Source organism: Rhipicephalus sanguineus, chromosome 11 (genome assembly GCF_013339695.2).
Source record: "Rhipicephalus sanguineus isolate Rsan-2018 chromosome 11, BIME_Rsan_1.4, whole genome shotgun sequence".
NCBI classification, from domain to species: domain Eukaryota; kingdom Metazoa; phylum Arthropoda; class Arachnida; order Ixodida; family Ixodidae; genus Rhipicephalus; species Rhipicephalus sanguineus.
The window spans coordinates 143,848,837-143,875,494 of NC_051186.1; the positions used below are offsets into that span (position 1 = coordinate 143,848,837).

Genomic DNA, 26,658 nt, shown 5'->3' on the forward strand with positions numbered 1-26,658 from the left:
GCTGTGCTCAATTACATTAGCCTTTGCACATATGTTCAATGGGCTCCTTCAAATTATTTGCAGCTAATAAACAAAGTATAAGTGTGACGAGCACTTCTTCCAGCACAGCTTCACCAAGCACGTTTACGTTGTCGTGATGAGTGAGATTGTGTTCAGTGAGTATGGTAGTGTTTTTTTTTTTTTTTACATAGCAGAGAAACGTCCCAAATTTGTTTGAACACACCTACTTCTGCTGTTTGTTTAAATTAACATGTCACAGTTGTAGCACCTACCACTATGAAGTGAAAGTCTGTGAACTACTGTCACGAAAAAAACCTAGGAAATCGAAGAGGTAATTTAAAACGTACATGAACTTGGACTTATCCACAGCCACACTACAAGATTTTAGATATTGTCACGAGGTCGTGAGGTCGACGAAAGCAGCAGTCGGTGTGTCCAAGATGAAACTTTTTATTTGGCCGAACTTGTGGCCGGGAAACGAAAAGTCAGACTACAGCAATACACACTGCACACTGATAGCGGCGAACAGGCGGCGGCCGTCGATAAACTGATCTGTGGCAAGGCGCGTCGGCATTTATACCTGCGGCATCGAACATTCGAGCATTATCACTGGTGGCTGCGTTAGTTCGACAATAAACTGAGCTGTTTGCAATTGCACGCTCCAGCCTAACAGAAGATCCTAAAATAACCTGGAATGTTCCCAGACATTCTGGCACGGTTTGCGCAACGCAGTAACTACACGTGCAATTGGCCAATAACATAAAACATAGAAAGAAAGGAGCGCATGTGGCAGTATTTCAAGCTGGAGCTTCTAAAAGTAGCAGGGAGAATACATACTTGAGCTCCCAAGCCCAAATATATTGAAAAAGTAAATAACACAATAACAAGTATGCAATATATATATGACCTTTATTTATCCAGCATTGGCACAGGTTCACATCATGCCCCACAGTTTGATTTCGTGAGTGTTTGCTTGCAATAGAGTGCTCAAGTTCTATCGAGATGTCTATGTGATAGAGATTGTACGGCTGAGCAGTTGTTTAGTGTTCTGTGCAAACACCAACAAAGATGTACACTGCATGCCTAAATCTTATTTTCTTAGAATTGTGCTTCTAGAATCTGTAAGCACTCGCCTTATATCTCTGTTTCTTTAGCATTCATCTACGCTGCATACTCAGCAGTCCGATTACTACTAACGCCAAGAAATTCTAGCTGTAGAAACAAAACGAGCCTGAAATATTTTCTTCCACCTATTACCTGAATACGTAATACCTATGGTATGGCTTCACGGCCGAGAATTTAGCCGAGAATTTCGTGCCTGCCCTATAGACACAACGCGATATTCCTTATTTGTAACGCATTCAAGGTGACATCGCAGAGCGAGAAAGATGCAGAACTATACGCATCCGCGATTGTTTACGTAAAAGATTAATCAAAACTACATTGCTCTCACTGCGCCGACTATCTGTCGGCGGAGCGCACGTTTGGTTTCCGACTCCACACCATGCACTCAAAGATCAACACAACCTGACAAGCGCCGCATAACTAACGGAAGGATAAGACCCTTGTCCTAAAGCTATGCTGTTAAAACTCGGACGCTGCTACACAATGAGAGCAACGTTCTTTCAGCGATCTCGGTGTTCAGTTATATGCACATATTTGTCAGCTTTCAGACAGATTAACACGCACGGGTTGAAAGCTTTCGACGTGTATGAGTGACTTGTTTTGCTTGGACCTGACTGTATACATTGCTTGTACCAGCTTGGGCACTCACAATAAACGATGCAAACCTTACTTGATTGACGTTGTTTTTGCCAGTCGAGGCCAGTTTGGTCACCTGGCGATAAATATTACACACGCGAGCAGCGATTTAGCAACTGCGAAGAACAAAATACCACAGGGAGCAAAAAGCGCAGTAGTGCGACCAGGGCGAACCAGCCCGCAAAAACGCGTTTGTCTAATGATGATGATAGTACTTGCAGCGCCATCTCGCCTCGCTTTATTGCAGTTCAGTACGCCGCCGCTACCCTTATTTCCGTACTACAGTCAAAGGTACAGTTTCCGTGCTCTAATGTGGTAGATGTTCTCTGGTTGTAGCATCCAGCGCCTGTGACACCACCTTCCCGTTGTCTCTTAGCTCTCGTTTTTTTTTCCAATTCCCGCCTTTCAGCGCCCGCGGTACCTTTGTCATTGGTTCCGGTTGTTTCCGAACGCTGTCGCGTTGCGGTGTCGTGCATTGCCCCGTATTGCCATGTGGTACTGATGTTCGTTGCCGTGAAAAGCACGTTTCATTGAGAGAGTTGGGTTGTCTGCGGTCATTTGCTGAAGGGAACAGACTCAAACTTACTTTAGCAAAACACGCGGAGAAAAGTGCGGAAAAGCGGCTGGTGGGCGACGTCAAGGGTTTATTTTAAACAAATATACATGGCAGCCAACACACATGTTGAGAGCCACTCACAAGGACAAAGTAAGGCGGGTCGCTCTTGAAAGAGCTATGGTAGACAAAAAAAGAAAGGGGTGGGGGGTACATGCTTTGCTTATGCTCGTCTCTGTTTTCTTTACTTTTTTTCGCTATTTTTTTATTATTGTATTGTTATGCGTCCATCTTGTGAACCCAACTTTTGGCTTTCCTGCCTACTTCCAGTTTGTACCGACCATAAAACCATTCGTTGTGGTCTTTTGGTGTGAGCCGCACTACAGGCAATGGCGAAACTTCGTTGCACACCAACATGCTTGTCTTCTGGCAGTCTCCGTCATGTGGTTCTGTCATCTATTACTGTTCATTATTTCTGTTATGTATTGTCGACAAAGGCACCCGTGCTCGCTCCAACGAAGGCACGTGTACTTGATTGTCCTAGAGCAGCCGTGGTTTTTGCGTGCTACTACGTGTGTAAATATGAAAACATGGTTGTCACTTGACCCGGCAGTCTCGAAAAAAAAGAAAACTGGCTAAGCGAATGTCACGCATCAATATATATAGCTTGAGCTGATCCCCGCCATTTCATGCTTTTTTGAGTTAAAGAAGATTTGAGCCGTGACCTATTATTGTCAGCTTTATTCTTCGAGATATTAGTCACTCCAGTAATGGGCCTTATATATATATTCATCTTGGTTGAAACAGCGCTACGACGACGAAGTAAAAGGCGTCACATGGCCTTATATATATATCAATTTGTTGACATTGCGCCGCTAAGAACTGTCAAGAAATTTGCAAGCCACACCTAATGAATATATAATACCGCAGCCTTTTCAACAAAGCTACGAGGAGTGCGTCATTATATCTGTAGAATCCACTAGTATCAAGCATCCGAAGCTTAATTACTTTTCGGCACAGTGTCCTGTATCAGAGATCATAAAAAAGATTCAAATTATGTTTTTACATACATTTTCTGTGTATAAAAAACAAGAACGTGTATTGTCGGATGTTTCAAATAAATACTTGCCTAGCATTTCAGCTGAGAAAACTAAATTAATGTGCTGAAGCAATGTCACGGAAATCGAAATATGTTAAAATAACAAACGATGCATTCATTACGCACTCATAAGTATAACAACCACTTTTTCACACATTCAGCGTCTTATAGTGTTGCTACGTGCATTGTGGAATATTCTCTCCGATAAAAACAAAAATATGGTCCTGAAAAAAAAAAATGTGCCAGGAGCTCGGCACGTACACGGAAATTTAAGTGGCTATTTAACTAGATTACGCGAACGGACTAAACTGACTGCATGATATGTCATGACTGCGATAGATAAGATAGAAAACAACCGCTTAGAATAACTGAGTGGTATCACTGTACTAGTGACAACCACCAACTAATTTGCTGCGGCTGCTGCCCCAACGGAGCCGCCGGCACCCGTTTCCCCGTCCCCGCCCCGTCACGCCGCAGCGGCCGCAACTGCAACTACGGCGGACACGCGCTCTCCCATAGAAAGCCGCCCGACGCGGCAGGCCGTACCGTGCGCTTTTTATCCAGCGGCCGTGGTACATCATCGGCGGCGGCGCACGGCCACTTTTTGTCGGCGGCGGCGGCGCCGGCGGCGTGGAAACCGAAACCACAAGTCCTAAAAGCTATATTTCACTGCATCCTCTTTGCCAAACTGGCTGAAATTCAGGACTTTTAACATTAAGGGCTGAGAAAACCGCAAAGAGAGATGTATTGAAAGTCAGAGAACTGGAAAACGTTTCGTAAATGTTTTGTTTTTCAGCCTAGATATTGAAAATAAAAAAAAAGAAGGGGACATATCTCAGCAGAAGGGATAGTTGGGCTAGTTGGTTGGGGTTCATATTGAACAGCGCAAAAAACGAGACACAAAGAAGAGACTGCACAACACGAGAGATGACAGCAACTAAATGCTTTATTCAAGCACAAAGAAAAGAAAAAGAAAAGAAGGAAACAGAAATGCGCGCGCACCCTAAGCATATGACAAGAGATTGCAGGCATACAGCAAATTTAAGTATTGTCCATGTAAGCCATCTCACAATCAAGCAATGCAATCGATGGAGTGCTCGACACACGTGTCACCATTTTTGCTGATAGCAAAAGCTTCAGCTATCTCTCTGATTCGCGCCTCATTGTGTCCAAAAACAGTGTTCGTGCGGCAGAACTCCGGTGAGCAGCCACAAGTGGCACAGTGGGCGGCCAAATGCGAATACGGCGCACACTTGAGAGAGCTATGATAATAGACGTGCGCACAGGAGGGGGGGGCACCCCCCCTAATCACCTAAGAGGAGGGGGGGCGCAAAATCTGCCCCATTCATTGACTTAGTAGAGTGGGGGGGGGGGGGCGCTGCGACGAACCTTTGCCCCCCTAATGGGGAACCCTGCGCACGCCTATGGCTATGATGTTCGCGCAGGCGAACGTTGAGGCAGCGCCCCGTTTGCCCCACGTACACTTTACCGCACGACATCGGAATTGAGTACACTACGTTGCTTTTGCAAAGGACGAACTGCAAGCGCAGTGTTTACGTGCTCCCTTCAGGGGCGTAGCCAGAAATTTTTTTCGGGGGGGGGGGGGGTTCAACCATACTTTATGTATGTTCGTGCGTGCGTTTGTATGTGTACGTGTATATATACGCAAGCAAAACTGAAAAATTTCGGGGGGGGGGGTTGAAACCCCCAACCCCCCCCCCTTGGCTACGCCCCTAGCTCCCTTCATTATCACCACTTTGTGATCGGTGAAATGCAGGGAAAGTGTCCGCTCCCGAGCGAAAGAGAAAGCGTGCAAGAGCGAGCGGGTTTTATTACAACGCTCCCCTAGCGTACGTCGCCGCACTAAATCGAACGATTGCCTTCCACCAATGACACGCGCCATATGTGACGTCATTCCTATTTTATAACAGACTTCTTCTTAATGTGTACGTAAACGATGTGACTGAACTACATAATGACTCTTCCATCGTAACGTACGCGGATGACACAAGTCTGTTCGTAACCGGCCATGATATTAATGAAGTTTTTACTAAGTCTCAAAAAGCCCTTTCAGATCTTTGGGAGTGGTCAAATACTAACTTGCTTAAAATCAACGCTGGCAAAACTAAAGCCATCTTATTTAGGGCCAAAAACAAACATGCACGTCTACCAGCAGACTTGTGTCTTGGTGGGAGTGTAATCGAGCTTGTGGAAAAGCATAAATCGCTTGGCGTCGTCCATTCTGCTGATATGACGTGGACGGCTCACTTTGACTATCTTGCTAAATCACTGTCTTCAGCTACGGGAGCGCTATTGCGGTGCCGCCATTTCTTTCCTAGCAAGATCAAAACGCAAATATATAACGCTCTGTTTAGCGCTCGTGTAAACTGTTGCACACCTACGCAAACTGTTGCACACCTACGGAACAACTACGCAAACAAATCTGCGTAGAATCCTCTTGTTACAGAAGAAAGCATTACGATGCATCGCTAACGTTTCCTACACTCATCCCACTAAAGAATTTTTTCTCCGTTATCAAGTCATAAATGCAACTCTCATGTATCAGTACCGCCTATTGCATTCGTTTTTCTTTTCAAACAAAAGTACTATGAACTTTCTAAGTAATAACTGCGGGTTAAAAAAACAGGTAAGCGATCCAAGAACCAGAGGCCACGAGAAATGCTTAGTACCGTGTTAAGGATTTCCCCTAGCCTCAAGCGGGGCCCCCTAACCACCAGTAGCGTCACCCCGAGTCCCCAAAGACGAAACATCTCAGCGTTGGGAAGCAAGACCGTTTTCTACAGGGTCGTAAAGCGTCTCTCACAGCCCCCCACGCAGGCACGCAGTCCTCCCCTCTTGTCAACGTAACGGTACACCACACCGCCCTCTCAGGCACGGCAGAAACGGCGCGACGGGGTTGGGGGGCTTTCCTGGAAAGGCATCTGGACTGCGCACGTGGCGTTCAACAATTGAAAATGGAAGCAAAACAGAAGAAATATACCACGAGGGTGAGAGAGTGGCCGGTGCGGGGGAACTTCGAAGACGAGGCAGAGACTTTTGAGCCACGAACCAAGAATCACGTCTCAAGGCAGTTGTAAATTCTGTAAATAAACTTCTTGTTCTAATTGTAATCGAAGCTTTCATAACATACGAGGGGCGTTCAATAAAGATTTCCCCTGACCCACTTCCTGGGGACGGAGAGCGACGAAACTTTGCAGATTTACTGGTCCTTCTCTACATAGGTACCACCCAGGGACACACACTTCTCCCATCTTTTTATGCAACTGTAAACACCTCGCTTGTCGAAGTCGACAGGTTGCTGCAAAAGCCATGTTGTAACTTCAAGAATCAGAGTCTCATTATCTGGAAAATGCTTGCCCTTCAAATATGACTTCAATGTTGGAAAGAGATGGAAGGCCGATGGTGCGAGGTCGGGTGAATAAGGGGAATGCGGTAGAATTTCAAAGCCGCAGGAGCGTGCTTCCCTCTGGGCAACATGTGAGTTGTGAACTGGGGCATTGTCTTGGAGAAGGCAGACGCCTTTGGTGAGCATGCCACGTCTCTTGTTTTTGATGGTCTCTCGCAATTTCCGCAGCAGTGAAGCATAGTATGTCCCAGTAATCGTGGCACCCTTTGCTAGGAAATCCATCAAGACTACTCCGTGCTGGTCCCAAAAGACTGTGAGGATGACCTTGCCCACCGAGGGCAGGGTGCGTGCCTTCTTTGGAGGCGGTGAGTCCAAGTGCTTCCATTGCATCGACTGGACTTTTGTCTCCGGACCATAGTGATGGACCCAGCATTCACCCTGTGTAATCAGTCTGTTGAAAAATTCCTGCTGGTTTCCATGGCACGTGGTCAAAAGAGCCTGGGAGCATTCGACTCGTTCCTGCTTTTGGAAAGGTGTGAGCAGCCGGCGAACCCAGCTATCGGGTACCTTACGCATATGAAGATGGTCCTGAATGATTTTTCCCATGGACCCCACACTAATCTTGACATGTTGGGCTAGGTCTCGAACGCTAACGCGGCAATTTTTCAAAATGGCGGCCTCCACTTCCTGGATGGTGTGTTCATCGACAGCGGAGTGGGGTCGCCCTGCAATCGGAGCCGCCTCCACGGAAATCAGACTATTTGAATTGACGATGGCAGTTCTTCACTACATCATATGATGGGGAATCCTCCCCATAAACCTCTTTTACCTCATCGAACGCCTCCCTTGGAGTGCGGCCTTTCAAGTACGGGAACTTGACGGCTGCTCTGTATTCCACTGCATCCATTATCACACCTCACACCACTTCAGCACCTCTAAAAGAAAGACCATTATTATTTTAGAGTTGCAAATTGGCACGTGACCTACAGTGACTTATGTCATTACACATGCGCAGTTTCAGCATCCTGCAATAAATAGAAGTTAGTCAGGGGAAATCTTTATTGAACGCCCCTCGTACCGCGATGGCGCACAACTTATGGCAAACAATCACTGGCTTTCAATGTACCGTATCTTTTAAACAAATATGAGAAACAGGGTATCGATTTTAACAATGTTTGTAAAAAAAGTTGCGTGATTATTTTATGTCTGAACTGTACTGAACAGTGGTATCTGTCCTTACCACCACACACTTCTTTCATCGTACAATGTAATATGTTTTTTTACAATTGTGCGGAAAAAATGTTTCGATATAAATCTGTTTACAGCAACATGTTTTAAATGTACGTATCATGATCCGACGTCATTTTTAGTATACTTAACTTTCCCTTTATGTATGCACGTGTATACAGTGTATATATGTATGTCTTGCGTTTACCAGTATTCTATGTCCTTAGTTGTTTTTTTTACTACTTTAAATATCCTTTCTTCATTAAGTACCCTATGTTGCCTAGAAATGTATGTGTACGCTGTTTTGTGTATGGGCCCCCAGGCACCTTCAAGCTGCATTTCGCCGCTTTTCGCCTGGGGTGACCCCCAACTTTATGTTGGAAATAAATTTTCTTGATTCTTGATACTGTGCCCACTCGCACCTGAGGACAATTTATCAATTCTGGCACACAGGGTATTCAGCTTATTCTTAGCGGAAAAGTGGACGTCAATATTAAACTTGTGTGCACTCTTTTTTAATACGGTGCGAAAGGCCAGGAATATACGGGATCACCGGCAGTTCGTTACCCTTTCCCCATTTGTCATCTAGCGGTTTTGCTGGACCCTTTCTAATTTTGTTCATAATTTTTAATGACGCAGAAACAATGGCGTCAAGAGGGAAGGCCGCGTGTTTCAGACGCTGAACTTGAGATAAGAGGCTAGAGGACATTTTGTGGACACAAGATTTGGTTAGGGCAGAAAAGTTTTTGGACAGAATGAGGCGCGAATCAGAGAGATAGCTGAAGCTTTTGCTATCAGCAAAAATCGTGACACGTGTGTCAGCACTCCATCGATTGTGTTGCTCGATTGTGAGATGGCTTACTTGGACAATACTTAAATTTGCTGTATGCCTGCAATCTCTTGTCATGTGCTTAGGGTGCGCGCGCATTTCTGTTTCCTTCTTTTCTTTTTCTTTTCTTTGTGCTTGAATAAAGCATTTAGTTGTTAGTCAGCGCTCGTGTTGTGCAGTCTCTTCTTTGTGTCTCGTTTTTTGCGCTGTTCAATATGGATTTATCTCAAGTCACGTACAGTGTGTAGCAGTAGTTTCTGGCGTTTCACGTATACCGCGACCACGATATGTACATGAGGCAAGCCGCAGTGCACTGCTCCGGAAGTTTCGACCATCTGGGGTTCTTTGACGTGCACTGTTGGCATCGCATACATACAGGGGCCTCTTGCATTTAGCGTCCGTCAAAATGCGAGCACCGCGGGTAGGATCGAACACGCGTCTGTTGGGTCAGCATCAGAGCGCGGTACATGCCGCGGTGGCTACGCGTTGTGAAGTGTGGCTCTTAACCTATTCGAAATTATCTTCCTGAAATCTGCATGGTACATGGTGAAAGAAGGCTCTGTCTGTAGAATTTGTGGGCGCGAAAGGTGTAACACTTCTTTCGTTCAGTTCGCGCGATGGTGAAGACCTTCCGTGCCTGTGCATGATGGGAAAATAGCGGGAGAAGAGGGGGGGCGGGGGTTGCAATTAGAGCACTGCACGGGCCGTGATTATCGGCCCGGGCCCGGGTCTCGTTCACATTTACCCGCCCGAGCCCGGCCCGATGGCTCAAATCGAGACCCGGGCCCGGCCCGAACCCGAAAAAAGATTTCGCCTACCCGGCCCGGCCCGGCCCGATCCCAGATCGGGCCCGACAGGGGCCCGAGCCAATAATCTAGGTGGTGTTGCCCGAACATAGAATCGGCCGCAAAGCGTCTTAAGTGGCAAATATCTACGCATGCTTGTCGCATGCTTCGCTAGCAACTGTACTTTAACCTACGGTGCTTTCTTGTAAAAAGGGGCTGGCTCAAACACTTGAGCGGACATACTAGGTACGCTGAACGTTCAGTGGATATACTGTACCTAATTTTCTGCGAATACAGTCGGAGTCATCAAGAGCGTTTTGTAGCAGATATTGTAGGAAAAAAAGTTATTTACAGCATGAGTCCGGTTTCAATAAGGAGCGCAATAAAAACAGAAGGGACAGAGAACAGGACGCTCTCCTCCCTTTATTTTTATTGCGCTCTGTATTGAAATTTAAATGGACAGGAAAGTGAAACAATGAATCGGCTTACATTGATAGATTGTACTCTAAAAAATCTGAAGTCGTTCATTTCACGAACACAGTTGCATTGATAACGGAGAAAATCACGGTCAAAGTTTCATTTTTAATTTTTTCCCAAAAGCTCCACGCGTGGCGAGCATGACAAAACGCATTTCAAAGCGTATTTTTCGTATTTTGGTGACTTTAGCTTGTCGAAGTGTCCTGAAGCTTCGTATGTTAAGTCTATGGCACCCTCGGAAGACAACTCACTTCATTTTTACCGATTAGGAAGTGCGTAGGACCTAGCAGACGCCGTCAAAATTTATGGTGTTCCAGCGTGTGATGCGGGAATTTCGAGGTGGCGTCACCACCCGTAATTTCTTTTTGCGTGTTGTCTCGCTTCTCATGCGTCTTATCGCGGCAGGCGCGGTGATTTTGGAATTCTGAAAGAGTAATTTACTAATTGGACAAAAATGGTTTTTCCCTTTGGTGTCCCCTTAAGGCGTGCCGTAACGACAAAGTGCACCCTTCTGGGTATGTAGCACCTATCTTCATCGTAGTAGCACCTTGCCACATCGAGAGAAATAGAGGAAAAAAGCCAAATTAATTACACTTGTTGTAAGTACACTAACCTAGATAAAAATTATAAAGAACCGCGTGCACAACGTTCATTTTGGAAATACGTACTCTTCATATATCACACCACTGCTACTATATACAGTTTTTGTGGCATAGTTTATAGTTTATTTGTTAGCATGTTTTTGTACAAAAAGTCAAATTATAAAGAAATTCCGCTATAAGCACACCATGCGCCGTTGTATCACATGTCCTGCCGCGCTGAAGTTTCTTGCCCTGCTTGCGCTAGCCGCAGGGGCGCACATCTGCCTTGCGAAATGTGAAGGCGTCGGCGGTCATAGTTCTTAACTTCCACCACTAGAGCAAATTTAGGATGTCTTTGTGGACCTCTGCAGAATGAAAATTGCTGTCCAACTGATCACTTCATTTCTCTCATTCCCGAACGTTGTGTCACTCTTCAATATAATCTATAAATGCATGTGAGGGCTTCTCCTTGCAGTTTTCAGCTGTGTTTGTTTTGCACCGCTTGCATAGGGCTTTTTTTCGCATTATAATGGTATATGCCTTCCTAACGATGTTGTACCGGTAGAAGGTGGCCTAAGCTGGTAAGACTACACTGGTAGGACTGGCAATAAGTGGACGAACTGATTGCGATCGATTTTCGGGGTTCATTCCAGTTTATTAATAAAGGTTAACCTTCTCGACGCTTACTCATTAGATGCATATGATTCGACGTAAAGGGACATCACCCGGCATGGAATTCGTGATTCTTATTTCAAGCCAGATATTTCGTCAAGCGAATATACTTTGCCTTTAAACATGAATATACATGTTTAATGGAGTTATGCTATTCCTGCACATTCCAACGCTGTTGTGCCAGTATCATGTAGTTCTCGCACTATATAGTACATGGCTCTCAAGCACGCGGTCCGCGGACCTCTCGCTAGGGGCCTGCGGTCCGCATATGACTGTCTTCATCCCATTTTTTAAATTTTCTTTATAAGTACGTTCTTGAGCTACACAGGCATGACAGGTCTAAAGCATTTTTTTTTCGTGAGGCACCACCTGCATCCACCATGTGTTGATACATACCCGTGAAACAAAACTCATTGCAGAATTGGCGTCCAGATTTTAGTCATTTTGGAGATAGGTATCAAGGCGTAGCCAGGGGGGGGGGGGGGGGGTTCAACCCCCCCCCCCCCCGGAAATTTTCAGTTTTGCTGGCGTATATATACACGCGCACATACAAACGCACGCACAAACATACATAAAGTATGGTTGAACCCCCCCCCCCCCCCCCCCCGAAAAAAATTTCTGGCTACGCCCCTGATAGGTATCGATATGTTGGTTGAATCTTGCCGCCAAATACCCTTCGGAAATGACCCATATGTGACGTATTAAAAAGGTCTTTCAAGTGGCAATGTTAGCTGACATCTAGTACAACCTATGGAAAAAGAATGTCCTTATAGGGCAGTGTGCATGATTGGGCTGGTTGGTGCATAGTAGACGAAGAACGAAACAACGCTTAGGACGACGCAGGCACGGCGCTGAGTTTCCGTGTTCTTCTCGTCCTATCCTGAGCGCTGTTTTATTCTTCGTCTCTATAGGGATTTTATGCAGCGAGACTACGCGCAGTCTTTTCGTTTTAGTAGGGGGCTTGAACTTTCACGAACGTTTCCCCGCCTTGGAGCTCAGTGATCGCACCTGCGATGGTAAGCTATAGGTATATATTCATTATGTCACATTTATTACAGCGATTACACAAAAACATTAGGGATATAAAATAATAACGAATGCAAATAAAGTAAATAATAGTGAGATGTTAACTACATAAGCGCCTGGACTATTTACTTTTAGCTCACCCGTTTCAGATGAATCAAGTAGCCCCATATGCAAGAAGCAAAAAAAGATCAGTACTTGTCCCTCATTAAAGTTCTCCGAATAACTTGCTTCATATAAAAGAAATCGTTTTATCGAGATAAAATCTGAAACGTATATGTACGCGCAACGTATGAGGAACACACTTGAAGGGGCACTAAAGAAGAAGAAACATTTCCTAATCAATTACATAATCAAAAACATTTCAAATTCTATAATCACCACGCTCGCTGAGACAAGAGTCTTGGTAAGCGAGAAAACGCGTAAAAAGAAAATGCGACTGCCGACGCCACCTTGCAAATTGTGCAATAAACACCGTGACGTCATAGATTCTGACGGTGTCTACTGGGATCTACGTAGTTTCTAATCGGTAAAAATTAAGTACGTTGACCTCTGAGAGGGCCATAGACTTAATATACCGAGTTGCAAGAAGTTTCGTTGATTCAATGTCCCCAAAATACGACAAATACAGTTTGACATCCGTGACGTCACGCGTGGAGATCTGGGCCTGAAATTTAAAAATGGAACTTTGCCCTCGATTTTCTCTTTATGATGGTAAAACTAATTACATTCAAGTTCTCAAAGTACACTTTATCAGTCTTAACGAATTCATTGTATCACTTAGGTGTCTCTTTAAGAACTGAGCAAAGTCCAAGCCCGGCCCGACCAGAGCACGCCACCTCAAACCCGGGCCCGGCCCTAAGCCCGGAGCTTCAGACCCGAGCCCGGCCCGGCCCGGCCCGGCCCACGGGCCGGCCCGGGCTCGGGTTTTCGGGTAGGCCCGAGCCCGCGCAGTGCTCTAGTTGTAATGCGGCCGATTGACGATAATCTTGATGATATTTAGTGATGTCCTTAAGAGGGAACCAGCACAAGACAACAAAAGGATAACAACCAGACAGGACAATTAAGTGCTGGACTTACAACTAAATGTTTATATTTGGCTTCACAAATTTCACGTTCAATCTTATTTCTTCCTTTTCCAATGACAATCACTGATTTGAAATCAGGGGCGCAGCCACAGCCTTTGCAGTGCAGACTGCAGAGGTTAAATTTCGGTAGAGTACCGAATTCCCTTGTCATGCGGCCGCGTCTACATCGGTCAGACGGGCCGAAGGAGATGCCTGAATGACAGATCGCGTGGACACCGAAATCTACTCCCCACAGGCACTGGTGGAAACTAATTACCTCTACCCACGTAACACAAAAAGAAGCTATTTGCCGTCTAAAAGACGTCTTGAACGGCTACCAAAAAGGGCTAATAGACGTCTTGGTCAAGACATTCCCGTAGCCGTAGACGTCTTTTCGACGTCTGATAGCTGTGCTAATGTCCCGCTAGTTGACGTCTTTAAAAGACGTTTCGACAAGACCAAGTTAAGGCGTTTTCTAGACGTTTTTGTTTTTTCGGCGTTTTCGAAATTTTGGACTTTCGAAATATAAAATAAACTATTATAACTGTCTTTGCAGCATGTTTGGTCGGCAGCCTGACGGCTACCATAGGAAGATAGAGATTGAAGGGACCGAAAGAGCTCCCGCGAGAGCACTTTCCTATTTATTCTCCCACTTCCTATGTCAGTCGTCGAGCAAGTGACCAAACAATCAAGCAAGATCACTAACATACGTACATACCTGTTCACCCACGCATGTCCTCACTGTTGCATATATAAATTTTCGACGCTGAGTTTACTCGCGTTTATTGCGGACCGAATCAAGTTGTTGCGGTCACTCATATATGCCGCGTGAATTATTGGCTACTTCAGCACACCATACATATCCAATTTTCATATAAAAGACATCGGTTTATAATAAATTTGAACACGTACGCAGGGGATCAACACGTATACTGTACTACATAAATGACGTTTAGCGGATGGCGCGCAAATAAATAATCGTGCTTCTCAGCAACAATAAATTATCCCATGATGTTGTCAAATCGGCTTTATTAATGAATAAAGCACAACCAAATGTGGCACAAAACACGTCGGAAGGTGACCGCACAAGGTGAAGCTGAGTGGCACGGCAGCAACGTAAATAAAATTCTGCATGTATGCACCCAAGTCTCGTCAAAGAAACTGCACTGGCTTCCGCATTAGCTGGCGTGGCCTCAGGCCCAATATCTTGCACAAGCAGCAGTGAAGAAAAGCTGCATACAGAGAAAGCAAGTAAGCTACGCAGGATTTACAACAAATAACAGATCATCAAGTCACTCTAAAGAAACATTTCCAATTACAGATATGATAAAATGCTGTCATGTATAAAAGAAACGACAATCAATCATAACCACACCTACAGGCGAGGCGCCTATACGGTAGAAGCTTTGCACTTTGTCAGCGACAGGCCGGCATAGTTGTAAGCATGCTTGCTTAAACTATGTCGGCCTGTCACTAGCGTGCGTGCGTGGAGCCACGAGCTGTAACGCGCAAAACATAATTACTCAAAATAGGGCGAGTCACTCTGGCTTACGATTCGCACCGGCGCGTATAGTTTCGCGTTCGACCACGCGGTTCAACCTAGCAAAGAACTGTTCACATTTTAATCACAATTCTAAAACCTTTCAGTAAAAACGACGAAAAGTCAGGTGCACTTACCGAAAAAAGCACTCTATCCGAACGTGCACACGTTCTTAGCTGTTTGTCTGGCTGCAACGAAGGTGGTGAGCAGAACAATCGCTTCTTGAAACGAACGTACCGACGAACGTACCGTCGCAAAAAGCACAGTAAAGCTTGTTCCACCAAACACTGATGGAAAATATGCGACAGACAGTATGACCACCGTTACTTGATGCCAAACAGCCCGTAATCCGTTCATCCGTTCACAAACAAAAGCTGACAACGCTACACAAAACGCAAATGACCGCCGGCCGTCGCCTAGCTCTGCTGCCGATAGAGCCAGATAGAGCCGCTGCGAACTGGCGCTGCTGGCGCCTGGCGGCTGGCGCGAACTAGTGGAGGAAGAGGGGAAAGGGGGAGGAAGGAACAAGTATTCTGAAACAAGCCTCACCCTTTACTTGACCGAGCTGAGCACAGCGTCACCATTCAACAGAAAAGACACAACGGTTTTCACAAAATGATCCCGCCTATTGCTCAATATTTAGTGAACATTCTTGCCAATAGGTGTTTCTGCCATAGACATTGAGTCAAGGTGGAGCGCCGAGTGAAAAGATGTTCTTGAATGCAGGGGTAAACCCGGTAAACCACTGATCTCCACTAGGAGCATGCGCTGGCATGCGCGCTTCGACAACACCCGCTTCGAGACTCCGACAGGGTTGCCGTTGGTGGCTACTTTGCGCCAAATTGGCTACTTTACGACCCACTCTGGCGACAAAAATTTCAGGTTGGCGCCATGGCTACTTTTTGGCTACTTTGAACCTCTATGTTAGCGCATTCAGTCGCCATTTTTTCTCATTATCTGCAGATAAAATACCGAGCAAGCCTGACGACTACCCTTTGTTTCCAAGCTTTTCTGACGCGTCAGCCGGTGTATACGCGTGTGCTAGCCCCGCCATGAGTATGGTACTCATCGAGGCACCTGAACGCAACGCGCGGTGCGCCTGCCGAGACGGAGTGATGAAGTTCTTGTTCGCCTAGTCATGCAGTGTCTCACACCCACTATGGAGGATTGGCCAAGAATTCGGTGGTTTTATTAATTTAAATAAAAATTCAGAAATTGGAATTATAACTTAAAAATCAAAGATGAAATTAAGTACGCCTTTTGTCTAAGATCAAAACTAACGAAATTGAGCGCATGTTGGCATACGCGTGGCTAGCATGCTGTTCACGCTGCCCGCCATCGATGCTGACGCTACGAGTCAGTTTTGTAGTGCTGATGCACGGCGCGTGTTTTCGAGTGAACTTGACAGACACAGCGATTCGCTACAAAATGAAGCTGGACCGGTCATCTTCAAGCTGATATCACTACTTGAAGCTGGTCGTGCTTGAAGTCGCAGACTTCAAGCACGACCTTCTTCTACCATTAGTATTCCTACTGACTGGTTGGCTGGAATGTTCCAACCTTACTCTCTCTCTGGCAATTACTATATCTATTCTATATAGAATGTATACAGGTGCACGGAACTTATAATATGTTCATTTATTTGCAACTTGCTTACAGCTTGAAGACCAAGCATGAGGAGAAAATAACTGTGCTCGTATGCTATTTTATTGCTGACACAAAATGGTATTATATATTATTCAATGATAAACACTCTTTTCATAATACCGCTTTTCTGCCATTTGGCTACAAGTTTGGCGATAAGATTAAAAGACGTGGCTACTTTGGCTACTTTTAGCTTGAATTCTGGCTCCTTTTCGAATCTACCCAACGGCAACCCTGGACTCCGACTGCGTAGCATCAGTAGCATGCTTGCCTGGCTTGCCTGCGTTTGCTTCTGTTGTCGTTCTCTGTTGCGCGAGCGTTGCGCGGCCTTAGCCGCCTGCTGATAGAAACCCGCGTTGCGGAGCGAAACCAATTATTTTGAGGGCTTTGTTTTCTGCGTCTCTTCTTTCACTAAAGCGACATGCATTCACCGCTCTTTATATAGACATGCCGTTTTGGCGTCTTTGCGCTCGTGGACAAAACATTTGAAGAATCATTTAGATAGTCGTTGCGCGCGCACTTTCCCCCACAATGTCTAAAAATGTCTCAAAGTAGACGTTGTGGACTTCTTTGGCAGAATACACTCTGGCTATGTCGTAGCTGTTGAAAACGGTAATAAACAGTACGCAGGCATATTTGAGAGGCGAGTGCTTTATTTTGCAAAAATGTCTATTCTTGATCTTCTCGTCCGCAGCCGTTTCGAGACGTCTTTTAGAGGTTGGCAGCGACCATAGAGTTAATATGAAAATAGCGCTTCGTTATTCTGACGCGGGTCAAAACACAAACACCGCGCCGATCACAAACACGCAAGAAAACATGCCCAAGTGCCTACAGTTGCCTGAACTGGCGATGTAAACTTTCAACAAAAAGCCACAATCTTTCACAAATCCAAGCCAAGTTGTGTGAAAATAGCGTTTCCTTATTTTGACCCGGGTCAGAATAACGAAGCGCTACTTTCACGAGGGTCGCAGTAGGGCCGGCCTTAGAGGTTTTGTGTTACATGGGTACACTGCAAAGGCTGTGGCTGCGCCCTTGATTTCAAATCAGTGAGTGTCATTGGCAAAGGAATAATGAGATTGAACGTGACATTTGTGAAGCCTTCGAAATAAAATAAAAAAAAAAAACATGGCAACGTGTTTAACAAGGTACAGAATATACTTGTAATTTCGACTCCGGTCAGATCCAACGCTGTCGCTTATGCTGGCATCCAGAAAATTCATACGAAAGTCGGCGCTTTCGAGGTTTCTGCCTACGTAGCCGCGCCGGAAAACACTTGTAAAGGCGCCATCAGGAACGTTGACCCCTCGATAGAAGATCATACCCTCAGAAGCATGATTGTAAACCAAAGAAACCCGACCGCCATTGAAGTCAAGAGAATCAAAAACACGCATGTTGTTGTGATCCTGTTTGATGGGCTTCGAGTCCCCAAAAACGTCATGTGCGGAACGGCCCTAGTGCCGTGTTCGCTTTACAAACGGCAAGTCGACGTTTGTCACGCCTGCGGCCGGGTCGGACACCGGGCCGATGTATGCCACCATAGCAAGGAAGAGAGAAGTAAATGCCACAACTGCGGAGAAGCACTCCCCAACGGCGCTGCAGAAGCACACAGTTGCACCCCTAAATGCAAGCTTTGTGAGGGCGATCACCCCACAGGCGACCGTTGCTGCAGCAAAAGATTCCACATCCCATACGTCGTGCGACGACGCAGGAGACAAAGACAAAACAGCTCCGAGAAAGAAGTCAATCCGGACGAGGTCAAGGACCCCGCGGACATGCACCAGGAGGTGGCAGAAGGTGCCATTCCCAAACGGCGCTCCAGTTCCAGAGGGCGCTCCTGCTCCACGGGCCGATCCAGGTCGAGATCGAAATCAGCAGCGGATGGCGCCGGACCCACCGAAGCGGCGAGGTCAAGATCCAGCTCCAGGCAACCTGGCAAGAAAATGACCTGGGCCGACATGGTCGGCGACAGCGGCTCCGCACCGACAACTTCAAAGCAAGGTAAGGCACAGCCAGAGCACGTGGCAGATCCGCGAATACACACACTAGAAAGGGAAAACAAAGCACTCAAACAGGAACTAGCTGAACTCAGGGCAACTCTCGCCAGGCTAGAAGGACGTCTCTTAAAGAACACTCCTCCACCCATCCCTCAGTCATCAGGAACCGTCGTCGCGTCGTGTAGCTCACACAAACGCAGGGCCGTCGACATCCAGACAGATGACGACACATCCGACGTAGACGACTTTATGTCTGAAGTCAGCGAGGCTCCTTCTAACGCCTCCACTAGTGACAACAAAGTCAAAAAACGCCACAAGACGAAGAGCAAGTTCAGTACCTTTCAATCGGCAATTACTGATATTAAAGAGGCACTCATGCACATCTGTGGCAGACTCGACCGCCTAGAAAGACCAATCGCTCAACCCAAAGCCAAGAGAACAATGTCCACGGCGGACCCGGGACCCCAACTTGCGCTTTCCACACCCTCCCAACCACCAGGACCAATAGGTGAGGTCGACATACACGGGGACATGCCAAAACAACACCATGGATAACGCACCGCAAGTTTTCAAGATATGGCAATGGAACTGTAATTCATTCAACAAAAAGAAAGCTAACCTAACGCAATTAGTCCGATCATGTAAAGAAAAGCCACACGCGATCATCTTACAAGAGTGCGGGGCCGAAAAGAACATTCGAAACATGTCCTTCTCGGGGTACAGGGTTTCCAGGCCGACCCTGGACCCCGACTTCAAACAAGCCAGGGGAATTGCCACCCTCATCCGCAATGACGTCAGCTTTATGGAGAGGGGCACCCCGACGTACAAGAAAGGCCTGGAATCCCTGCTAACAGAAATCATTCCGAGTCGAGCCCTTAACGCACACCTTTACATACTAAACGTCTACAGTTCCCCGACTGACCGACTCAGGAACTTTACGAAACTTCTCACATCGGCCGCGTCGCAAGCCAAGAACAGACCGTTGATTGTTGCCGGCGACTTCAATGCGCACAACAACGTCTGGGGCTACGCCACCAATGATAGGAAAGGGATTAACCTTGCCGAGTGCGCAGACACCCTCGGCATGAAACTAATCACGGACTCAAGATTCCCGACACGCAGAGGCAATTCGGTTCAGCGGGACACCACCCCGGACCTGACGTTTCTAGGAAACGCGGAAGGGTCGTGGGACAACCTGCAAGAGGACCTTGGTAGTGACCATTTCATCCTAGAAATCAACGTTCGCATCACACCCGCTCCTCCGAAGACGTACAAGTACGTCGACTGGGACCTTTTCCGAAGCTTGAGGGGTAGCGAGGACAGACAAGGAGAAACCTTCGAAGAGCTCCTGGAAAATCTAAAAAGTACTGTGGCTAATGCCACTAAAGAAATAAGCTTGGACCTGGAGGTGCCAGCCATGGACTCCAGACTCGCACACCTCCTGGAGGCGAAGAACGCGTTGAGGGAACGATGGAAACAGCAAAAGCTAAACAGGAGGCTGCGATCTAAACTAACGGAAATAAACAAAAAGATCGAAGAACACTCCAGAAAGCTGAGTGCGCAGCAATGGGACGAGGTTTGTAATGAGGCAGACGGTAAAATGAGAAGGGGAAGCAAGTGGAGCCTTCTCAAGAACCTATTCGCCGACAGCAACAAACCGACCCAGAGCAATGCGCGGATAATGATCGAAAGGCTCGTCCATCTGCACACGAATGAAGGCACTAGTCCCCGGGATTTTGCTGACACCCTGGCAGATATATACCTGCCGGTAGAGAGTAAATCTCTCCCCTGGGACGACGCGACACGCGAGTACAAGGGGACAGCTCAACCCTCGCTGGATCGTCCTTTCGAGGTATCGGAGATTGTGCACGCCCTTCACGACCTAAACGGCCGCTCGGCCCCCGGTCCAGATGGACTCACAAACAAACTGCTCAGAAATCTAGATGACAAAGCCATACAAATCATTACGAGCAAAATCAACGCTGCATGGACTGAAGGCCGAGTACCGGATGACTGGCGAACTGCTAATGTAATCCTTATTCCCAAACCCGGAAAACCGCTCCATGCAGAGAATTTGAGACCTATCTCCCTTACTTCGTGCCTCGGGAAGGTCGCCGAACATGCTATTCACAACAGAATTGCTGAGCACATTGAAGAAAACAGCCTATTCCGCCACAATCTCATAGGCTTCCGAAAATCGCTCTCAACGCAAGACGCAATGCTCCTCATCAGGAGCGCCGTCATTGACAATAAATCCAGAGACGTAAAAGGCATCCTGGCGCTCGACCTAACCAAGGCCTTCGACACGGTCAGGCACGAACACATCCTCAACGAAATCTCCACTTTAGATCTCGGAGTAAATTTCCACAACTATGTACGATCGTTTTTGGCTGACCGAACGGCCACCATAAACATTGGACAAATCAGAAGCCGAAAGCACAAGCTAGGCAACATCGGCACCCCGCAAGGGTCAGTGCTTTCGCCGCTTCTTTTCAACATCGCTATGCACGATCTGTCCAACCAACTCTCAAGAGTCCAGGGGGTAGGACACGCGGTTTACGCGGACGACATTACCATTTGGTCTGCCAGCGGCCCACTAGGCGCTCTGGAGCAGAACCTGCAGCAAGCGCTGGACACCACAGAAGCTTTTCTTAAAAATACGGGACTGAAGCTGTCTCCCAGCAAATCAGAGCTCCTTCTGTGCAAACGCGGCCCCAGGAAGGGACAGCCCCTTAGCTGCCTCCCCGTTCACCTAAGTACCAGGGACGGAGGCAGTATCCCCAGGTGTAACACAATCAAGGTCCTCGGTATGGTCATTGGGGCTTACAGCGGTGACAACGTGGAGGCACTCAAACGCATAGAAAAGAGTGTCCTCAACTTCACCAGGGTGATATCACGGGTCGCCAACAGAAGGGACGGCCTGAAAGAAGACAACCTCATGAAAGCATTTCACGCCTTTCTCATCAGCCAAGTAACGTACGCCGCCCCTTTCCTCAACTGGAAGAAGACAGAGCTTAATAAAATCGATACACTAATTAGAACAGGATTGAAAAGGGTCCTGAGCCTCCCTCGAAATACTAGTACGGAACGACTCCTCCAATTGGGCCTGCACAATACAGCTACCGAACTGTTTGAGGCACAGCGGCACGCCCAAATTAGTCGGCTCTCGCTCTCAAGGGCGGGCAACGAGATCTTGTTGGAAGCCGGCATTCAGCCCCTCTTCATGCCGCCAGAGAAGTCACAACTTTGCAAAAACGCCACGCAAGCGATAACTGTTGATCAGATTCCCAGAAACATACACCCGACCCACAACGAAGGACGGAGAAAAGCGAGAGCCAAGGCCATACTCGCCAAGATCATGCGCAACGAAACGCAAGTCCTCTTTGTTGACGCTGCAAGATATTGGAATCGAGGCGCTTACGCCGTATCCGTGGTGGACGCCCATGGCTCGCTCGTCAACGCAGCCACGGTAGTTACCAACTTCACCCACGAAGCAGAAGAAATGGCCATTGCGGTGGCCCTTCAAAGCTGCACGGGAGCCTCTATCATTTACTCGGACTCCAGAACAGCCATAAGAACTTTTTCGGCTGCCCTCGTCTCTTCGAAGGCAGCTACAGTTGTCAACAAGCTCTTCTACCAAGAAAGGGGCGAGGATAATTTCCCGTCCTCACACATTACATGGTTCCCGGCTCACATGGGAAACATTTCCGGATCTTCGTCCTGCAACCCAAACGAGCGGGCACACCAACTGGCGCGAGAGCTCACTTTCCGCGTCTGCGGTACACCCCCTCGCTTCAATGCAGCCTGCAGGAACCTCGATAACAAAGACCCGCTCGTGTCATACCACGAACTCACCTCTCATCATAGATTAGGACGTCGAACTTTTCCTCCTCCTCACACAAAGCTCAACAGAGCACAAGCAATCACTTACAGACAGTTGCAGACTCGAACATACATAACACCGACGACACTAAGCAGGAGCAATCCTGACTTTCCTGCTGTATGCTCACACTGTGGCCACGAATACAACAATTTCGAGCACATGCTCTGGCTGTGCCCTGCCAACGCGGGTACAGATTTCTCTGACCAGTCGTCATGGGACTCAGCGCTTCAAAGCACAGAGCTCCTAGCTCAGCTCAAGGCTGTCCAGAGGGCCCGGGCCGTCGCCGAAGGACTCTGTCTACCGGCCCCGACCTGGGTGGAGCCGCCGGACTGATTGACGGGGCCTTCGGCACCGCTTTCTTTCACCTCAGGACCTGAATAAAGTTCGTACTCACTCACACTGTGATCGAGTGATCGCTCAGTTTTCCTTACAGATAAACAATTCGCATTTCTAGATAGCGGGTGCACGTGACGTTGATATTTTGGTATTTCGTGGAAATGGGCTGTTTGTACCACTTTGACACGTTTCTTGGCTTTGTAATTAGTTGTGCAACTGTGACACGTCTCAGGTAGCCTACAAGATGTATGAAGTTGGGCATGTTGGTATTGCATATAACTGATCACGTAGCGCAGAATTTGACACGTACATGACAAGAGAAGGGACGAAGACGAGCGCCCGTGTTCGTCCCTTCTCAATTGTCCTATGTAAAATTTTGCGCAACGGCCTATTTACGCATGCGCTGCTGGTTCGTGTGAAGACTTTCTTCAATAAACATTCAGTTGTAAGTCCAGCACGCGCTTGTGTTGCTCTCCTTTGCTGTCTTCATTTTTTTTTTGTTGTTTCCTCTTAATAAGAATATTATGAACCAACTCGCCCAGCAAGCTACGTTAGTGATGTCCAGTTTCAAACACAGTTAATTGTGAAAAAACTGCACCTAGATCTAGATAGTTGAATTTAGTCCGAGATAGGAAACGGACGAAGGAAAGGCAGAAGATAACCCAGTTTGATATCCTGGCGTGGAGCATCGCCCGGAATGCAGGACAAAGCGGAGGAAACACAAGACATTATACACCCGTACCCGCACTTTAGCGTTTTGTCCGCATTGTCCTTTTCTATGCGTTACTTCACACGAACTTTATGGTGATCACCATATCGTCCAACTGTCGACCTTGCTGAACCTGCCACCCTTGGGGATCGTTTCTGTTCTGTTACAATATGTTGTGCATTTCGTCTATTGTCCTTTTCTCTTTCTTTCTTCATTAAATGCTTATCCTCAATATATTCCAGTTTCTTAACTGATCTTTTTTCTAAATATATACCCTAAATAGCTATGGCTTATTTAGACTGCTGAGCAATATAAGCGATTAATTCCTTCCATCCGCATCTAATCAAAGTCAAGCTTGTACAATAGGTTAACCCCGCCCGCCTCCATTCCTGCACCCGCCCTTCCCCCTTGAACTGCCGCTGTTCCTCGACTCGCTTTCACATATTTATTTTTACTCTCCGCCGCCTTATATTACCCTTCAAATCCCGCCTCACGTAACACATTTTGTTTGAGGGAGCAGCAGATCGTCAGCCAGAATATGTCGACAGTCCTCGCCAAAAACCACCGTTGCGCTGTCACTGACCCGGATTCGCTTAAGTACAGCGAGCTTGAAATTTACTTGACATTCCCGTTTATCTTGAATGCAACACTACCTTTCCGCATTATTGGGAATACTTCACAACTTTTTGTGGTCCAGTGATCTAACTTGAAGCGACAGGCGAATCATTTGAGGTGTGTTTCGTACACCTAGTGGGCAGAATTAAAGAGCCGAGCCAGCCGAGCCTTTACTGGTGGCAGAAGGTGCCAAACAAAGTTAGATTCGCTGAAAAAAAAAATTAATCGTACTTAAATGGCGCGCCGATCGCGCCGCCGAGAGCGGCGGCGGCGGCGCGCCGACGTCTCGGCGCACACCTCTAGGTGAGGGTAGTAACTCTAGGTGAGGGGGGGATTGCGCGCTGCCTACCGCGTCCACGACTTCAGCCAAGCCAAGTGGCCAAGTCTCATTTCGGTCAGCTGTGTTAGCTGTGTGTGCGGGTAGTCGGTGTTCGCAGTGTTCGCTCCTGCGGCGTCAACGCGGTATTTGTAATGCTCATCGCCACGGGTGTTCTGGTCCAGTTTTTGTTGGCGCTTCTCGTCACTCTCACCGAAGGCGTCACTTGGCACGAGTTGAAGGTGAGTATTCATCCTTCGGCAAGCATTGATCCATTTCTAATCTTGATCAGGCCTGCTCCGATTCCTGTTGCGCATCTCGACGTACCACCGAAAGCGCGGTTGTGTTTACGCTGACTCCACTTTCGCTTTTGTACTGTTACCGCGACGCTCATAAATCTTTTTTTTTTTATTTCTCTTCTACAATTGCCACAACACTTGGCTGAGATTGAGCCGAATCGGCAGAGCTGTCTCTGGCGCGAGAGCTTTTTGTGAATACGCCCGGCCAATTCATTTAGAGACACGTTCGTTCTGGAACTGAGACTTGGCGTAAATGTAGTAGTGTGTTATCCTAGTGGTTGGATATTATTTCATTCTCATACGGGCCTTTTTTCTCGAGCCATCTTAAAAAGTTTGGTCAGGTAGCTGCATCCAACGAAATTGGCATGCACAACTTATTTTATTGTAAATTTACCGATCCCGCTATGATTTTGACCTCGCACAATTTTAACGCGACAACGTTGGAGAGCGCCTTTCGTGCAAATTCCGGTGTTGGCGTCGTTGGTTGTGAGCGAAAAATCGGCGTTGTCTGTGAACGAAAATTCGAGATAAATGCTAATAAATAAGTAATAAACAAGTCTCCGGTTCGAGTGGGAATCGAACCGCCGGGCAAGCAGGTGTTTTGCCACAGAGCCACGCCCGTGCTCGGAATTGCGTCGGAACATATGAATGTTGTGTACTGCTAGGAGTGTCATTAACACATGTCATACTGTGTGGCAGAAGAGGCGTTAAAACACGTGACGAGTGGTTGGCCCACCGTATCAACAACAGCACCAATGAGGTGTGCAAGTTTTTTTTCTCAAAAATACTTACTTAGACCATGTTCCACTCAATCAAACTTCGGCTTCTATTACCTCTTTTTCTTCTTCTAGCACCACAAGATATTTTGTTTTGGTCTACATGTCTCAGAATAAATGTGTGCCTGACACATGCAGACCTGCTGTCTATATTTTTGTACTCTCTCAGTCATTCGAAAGCCTTCTTTTGTCTGCATTTCAATTGGCCGTAATGTATGGCTGCAAATATTCAACGTTAGTTCTGAGCTGCAGCGTAGCCAGAAGTTGTTTTCTGGGGGAGGGGTTCAACCATACTTTATGTACGTGTGTTTGTGCGTGTGCATGTATATATACACATGCAAAATTAAAAAACTCCATGGGGCCAGCCCTGGCTACGTGAGTAGTGCTGAGGCGAATAGGTTTGACATGGCCAACCAGAGGCAGCATTTGAACAGCAGCAGGAAGTCATGCAGGCCAAACTGCGGCATAGCTAGCAGCACAACCTTATGAACAAGGTCACTTTCACTTCCAATGCATATCTGCTTCATTGCTGCTGTGTGCTTGCAGCAATTGACTTTTGAAGGAAATGCACAGCAGTGGTGTTGTGAAGAAACACGATTATGCGGTGACCCCCTGGAGTCACGCATGCTTCAAAGCACACAAGGTATTTCATGCGTTGAGAGCACACATACCTTTCTGAGCAAGCCAGCTGTTCTTGGGGCTCTTAGTGCATGGTCGGGAGAGCATCTGTCGTGGCCGATAGCAGTGGATAAAACACAAGCCTTGGATGAAAGGATATGCTGTTCTGTGCAGCCAGTGCTACTAGTTCTTGCTTTTTCTGACTGCTTCTTGTCACGTATATAATATAGAAATTTTCATTCAAGAAATGGAAAGAGGCTGAAAGCAATGTAAGTTTGTTTGATCAAGTTTGATCTCTATTTGAAGTGGCAGTCATGCATGTAATAGTTTAAACCATAAATTGCTGCAATCAAGGTACGTGTCCAACATAAGTTACTGTGACACAGAAGAATAAGAGAAAAATCTAGATACTCAGCCTTTTCAAAGGAAGTGTTACAAACACATGGCATAGTGATGCTGTCCAGCATTTGGTTTTGCCTACTGGGCT

At 46.9% G+C, this 26,658-nt stretch overlaps 1 protein-coding gene across 3 annotated transcripts in view; it reads left to right on the plus strand.

Annotated features, from left to right (window-relative positions):
* Positions 1–24,521: 24,521 nt before the first annotated feature.
* Positions 24,522–26,658, plus strand: part of LOC119375584 (glutaminyl-peptide cyclotransferase) — a 354,571-nt gene continuing 352,434 nt past the window's right edge. The window contains exon 1 of one of the 3 annotated variants that reach the window (XM_037645800.2): positions 24,522–24,720. In XM_037645800.2, the coding sequence (XP_037501728.1) occupies positions 24,634–24,720 (87 nt within the window). In that variant the 5' untranslated portion in view covers positions 24,522–24,633. The remainder of the gene's footprint in view (positions 24,721–26,658) is intronic. The other 2 variants (XM_049420407.1, XM_049420405.1) reach the window with 2 other exon arrangements.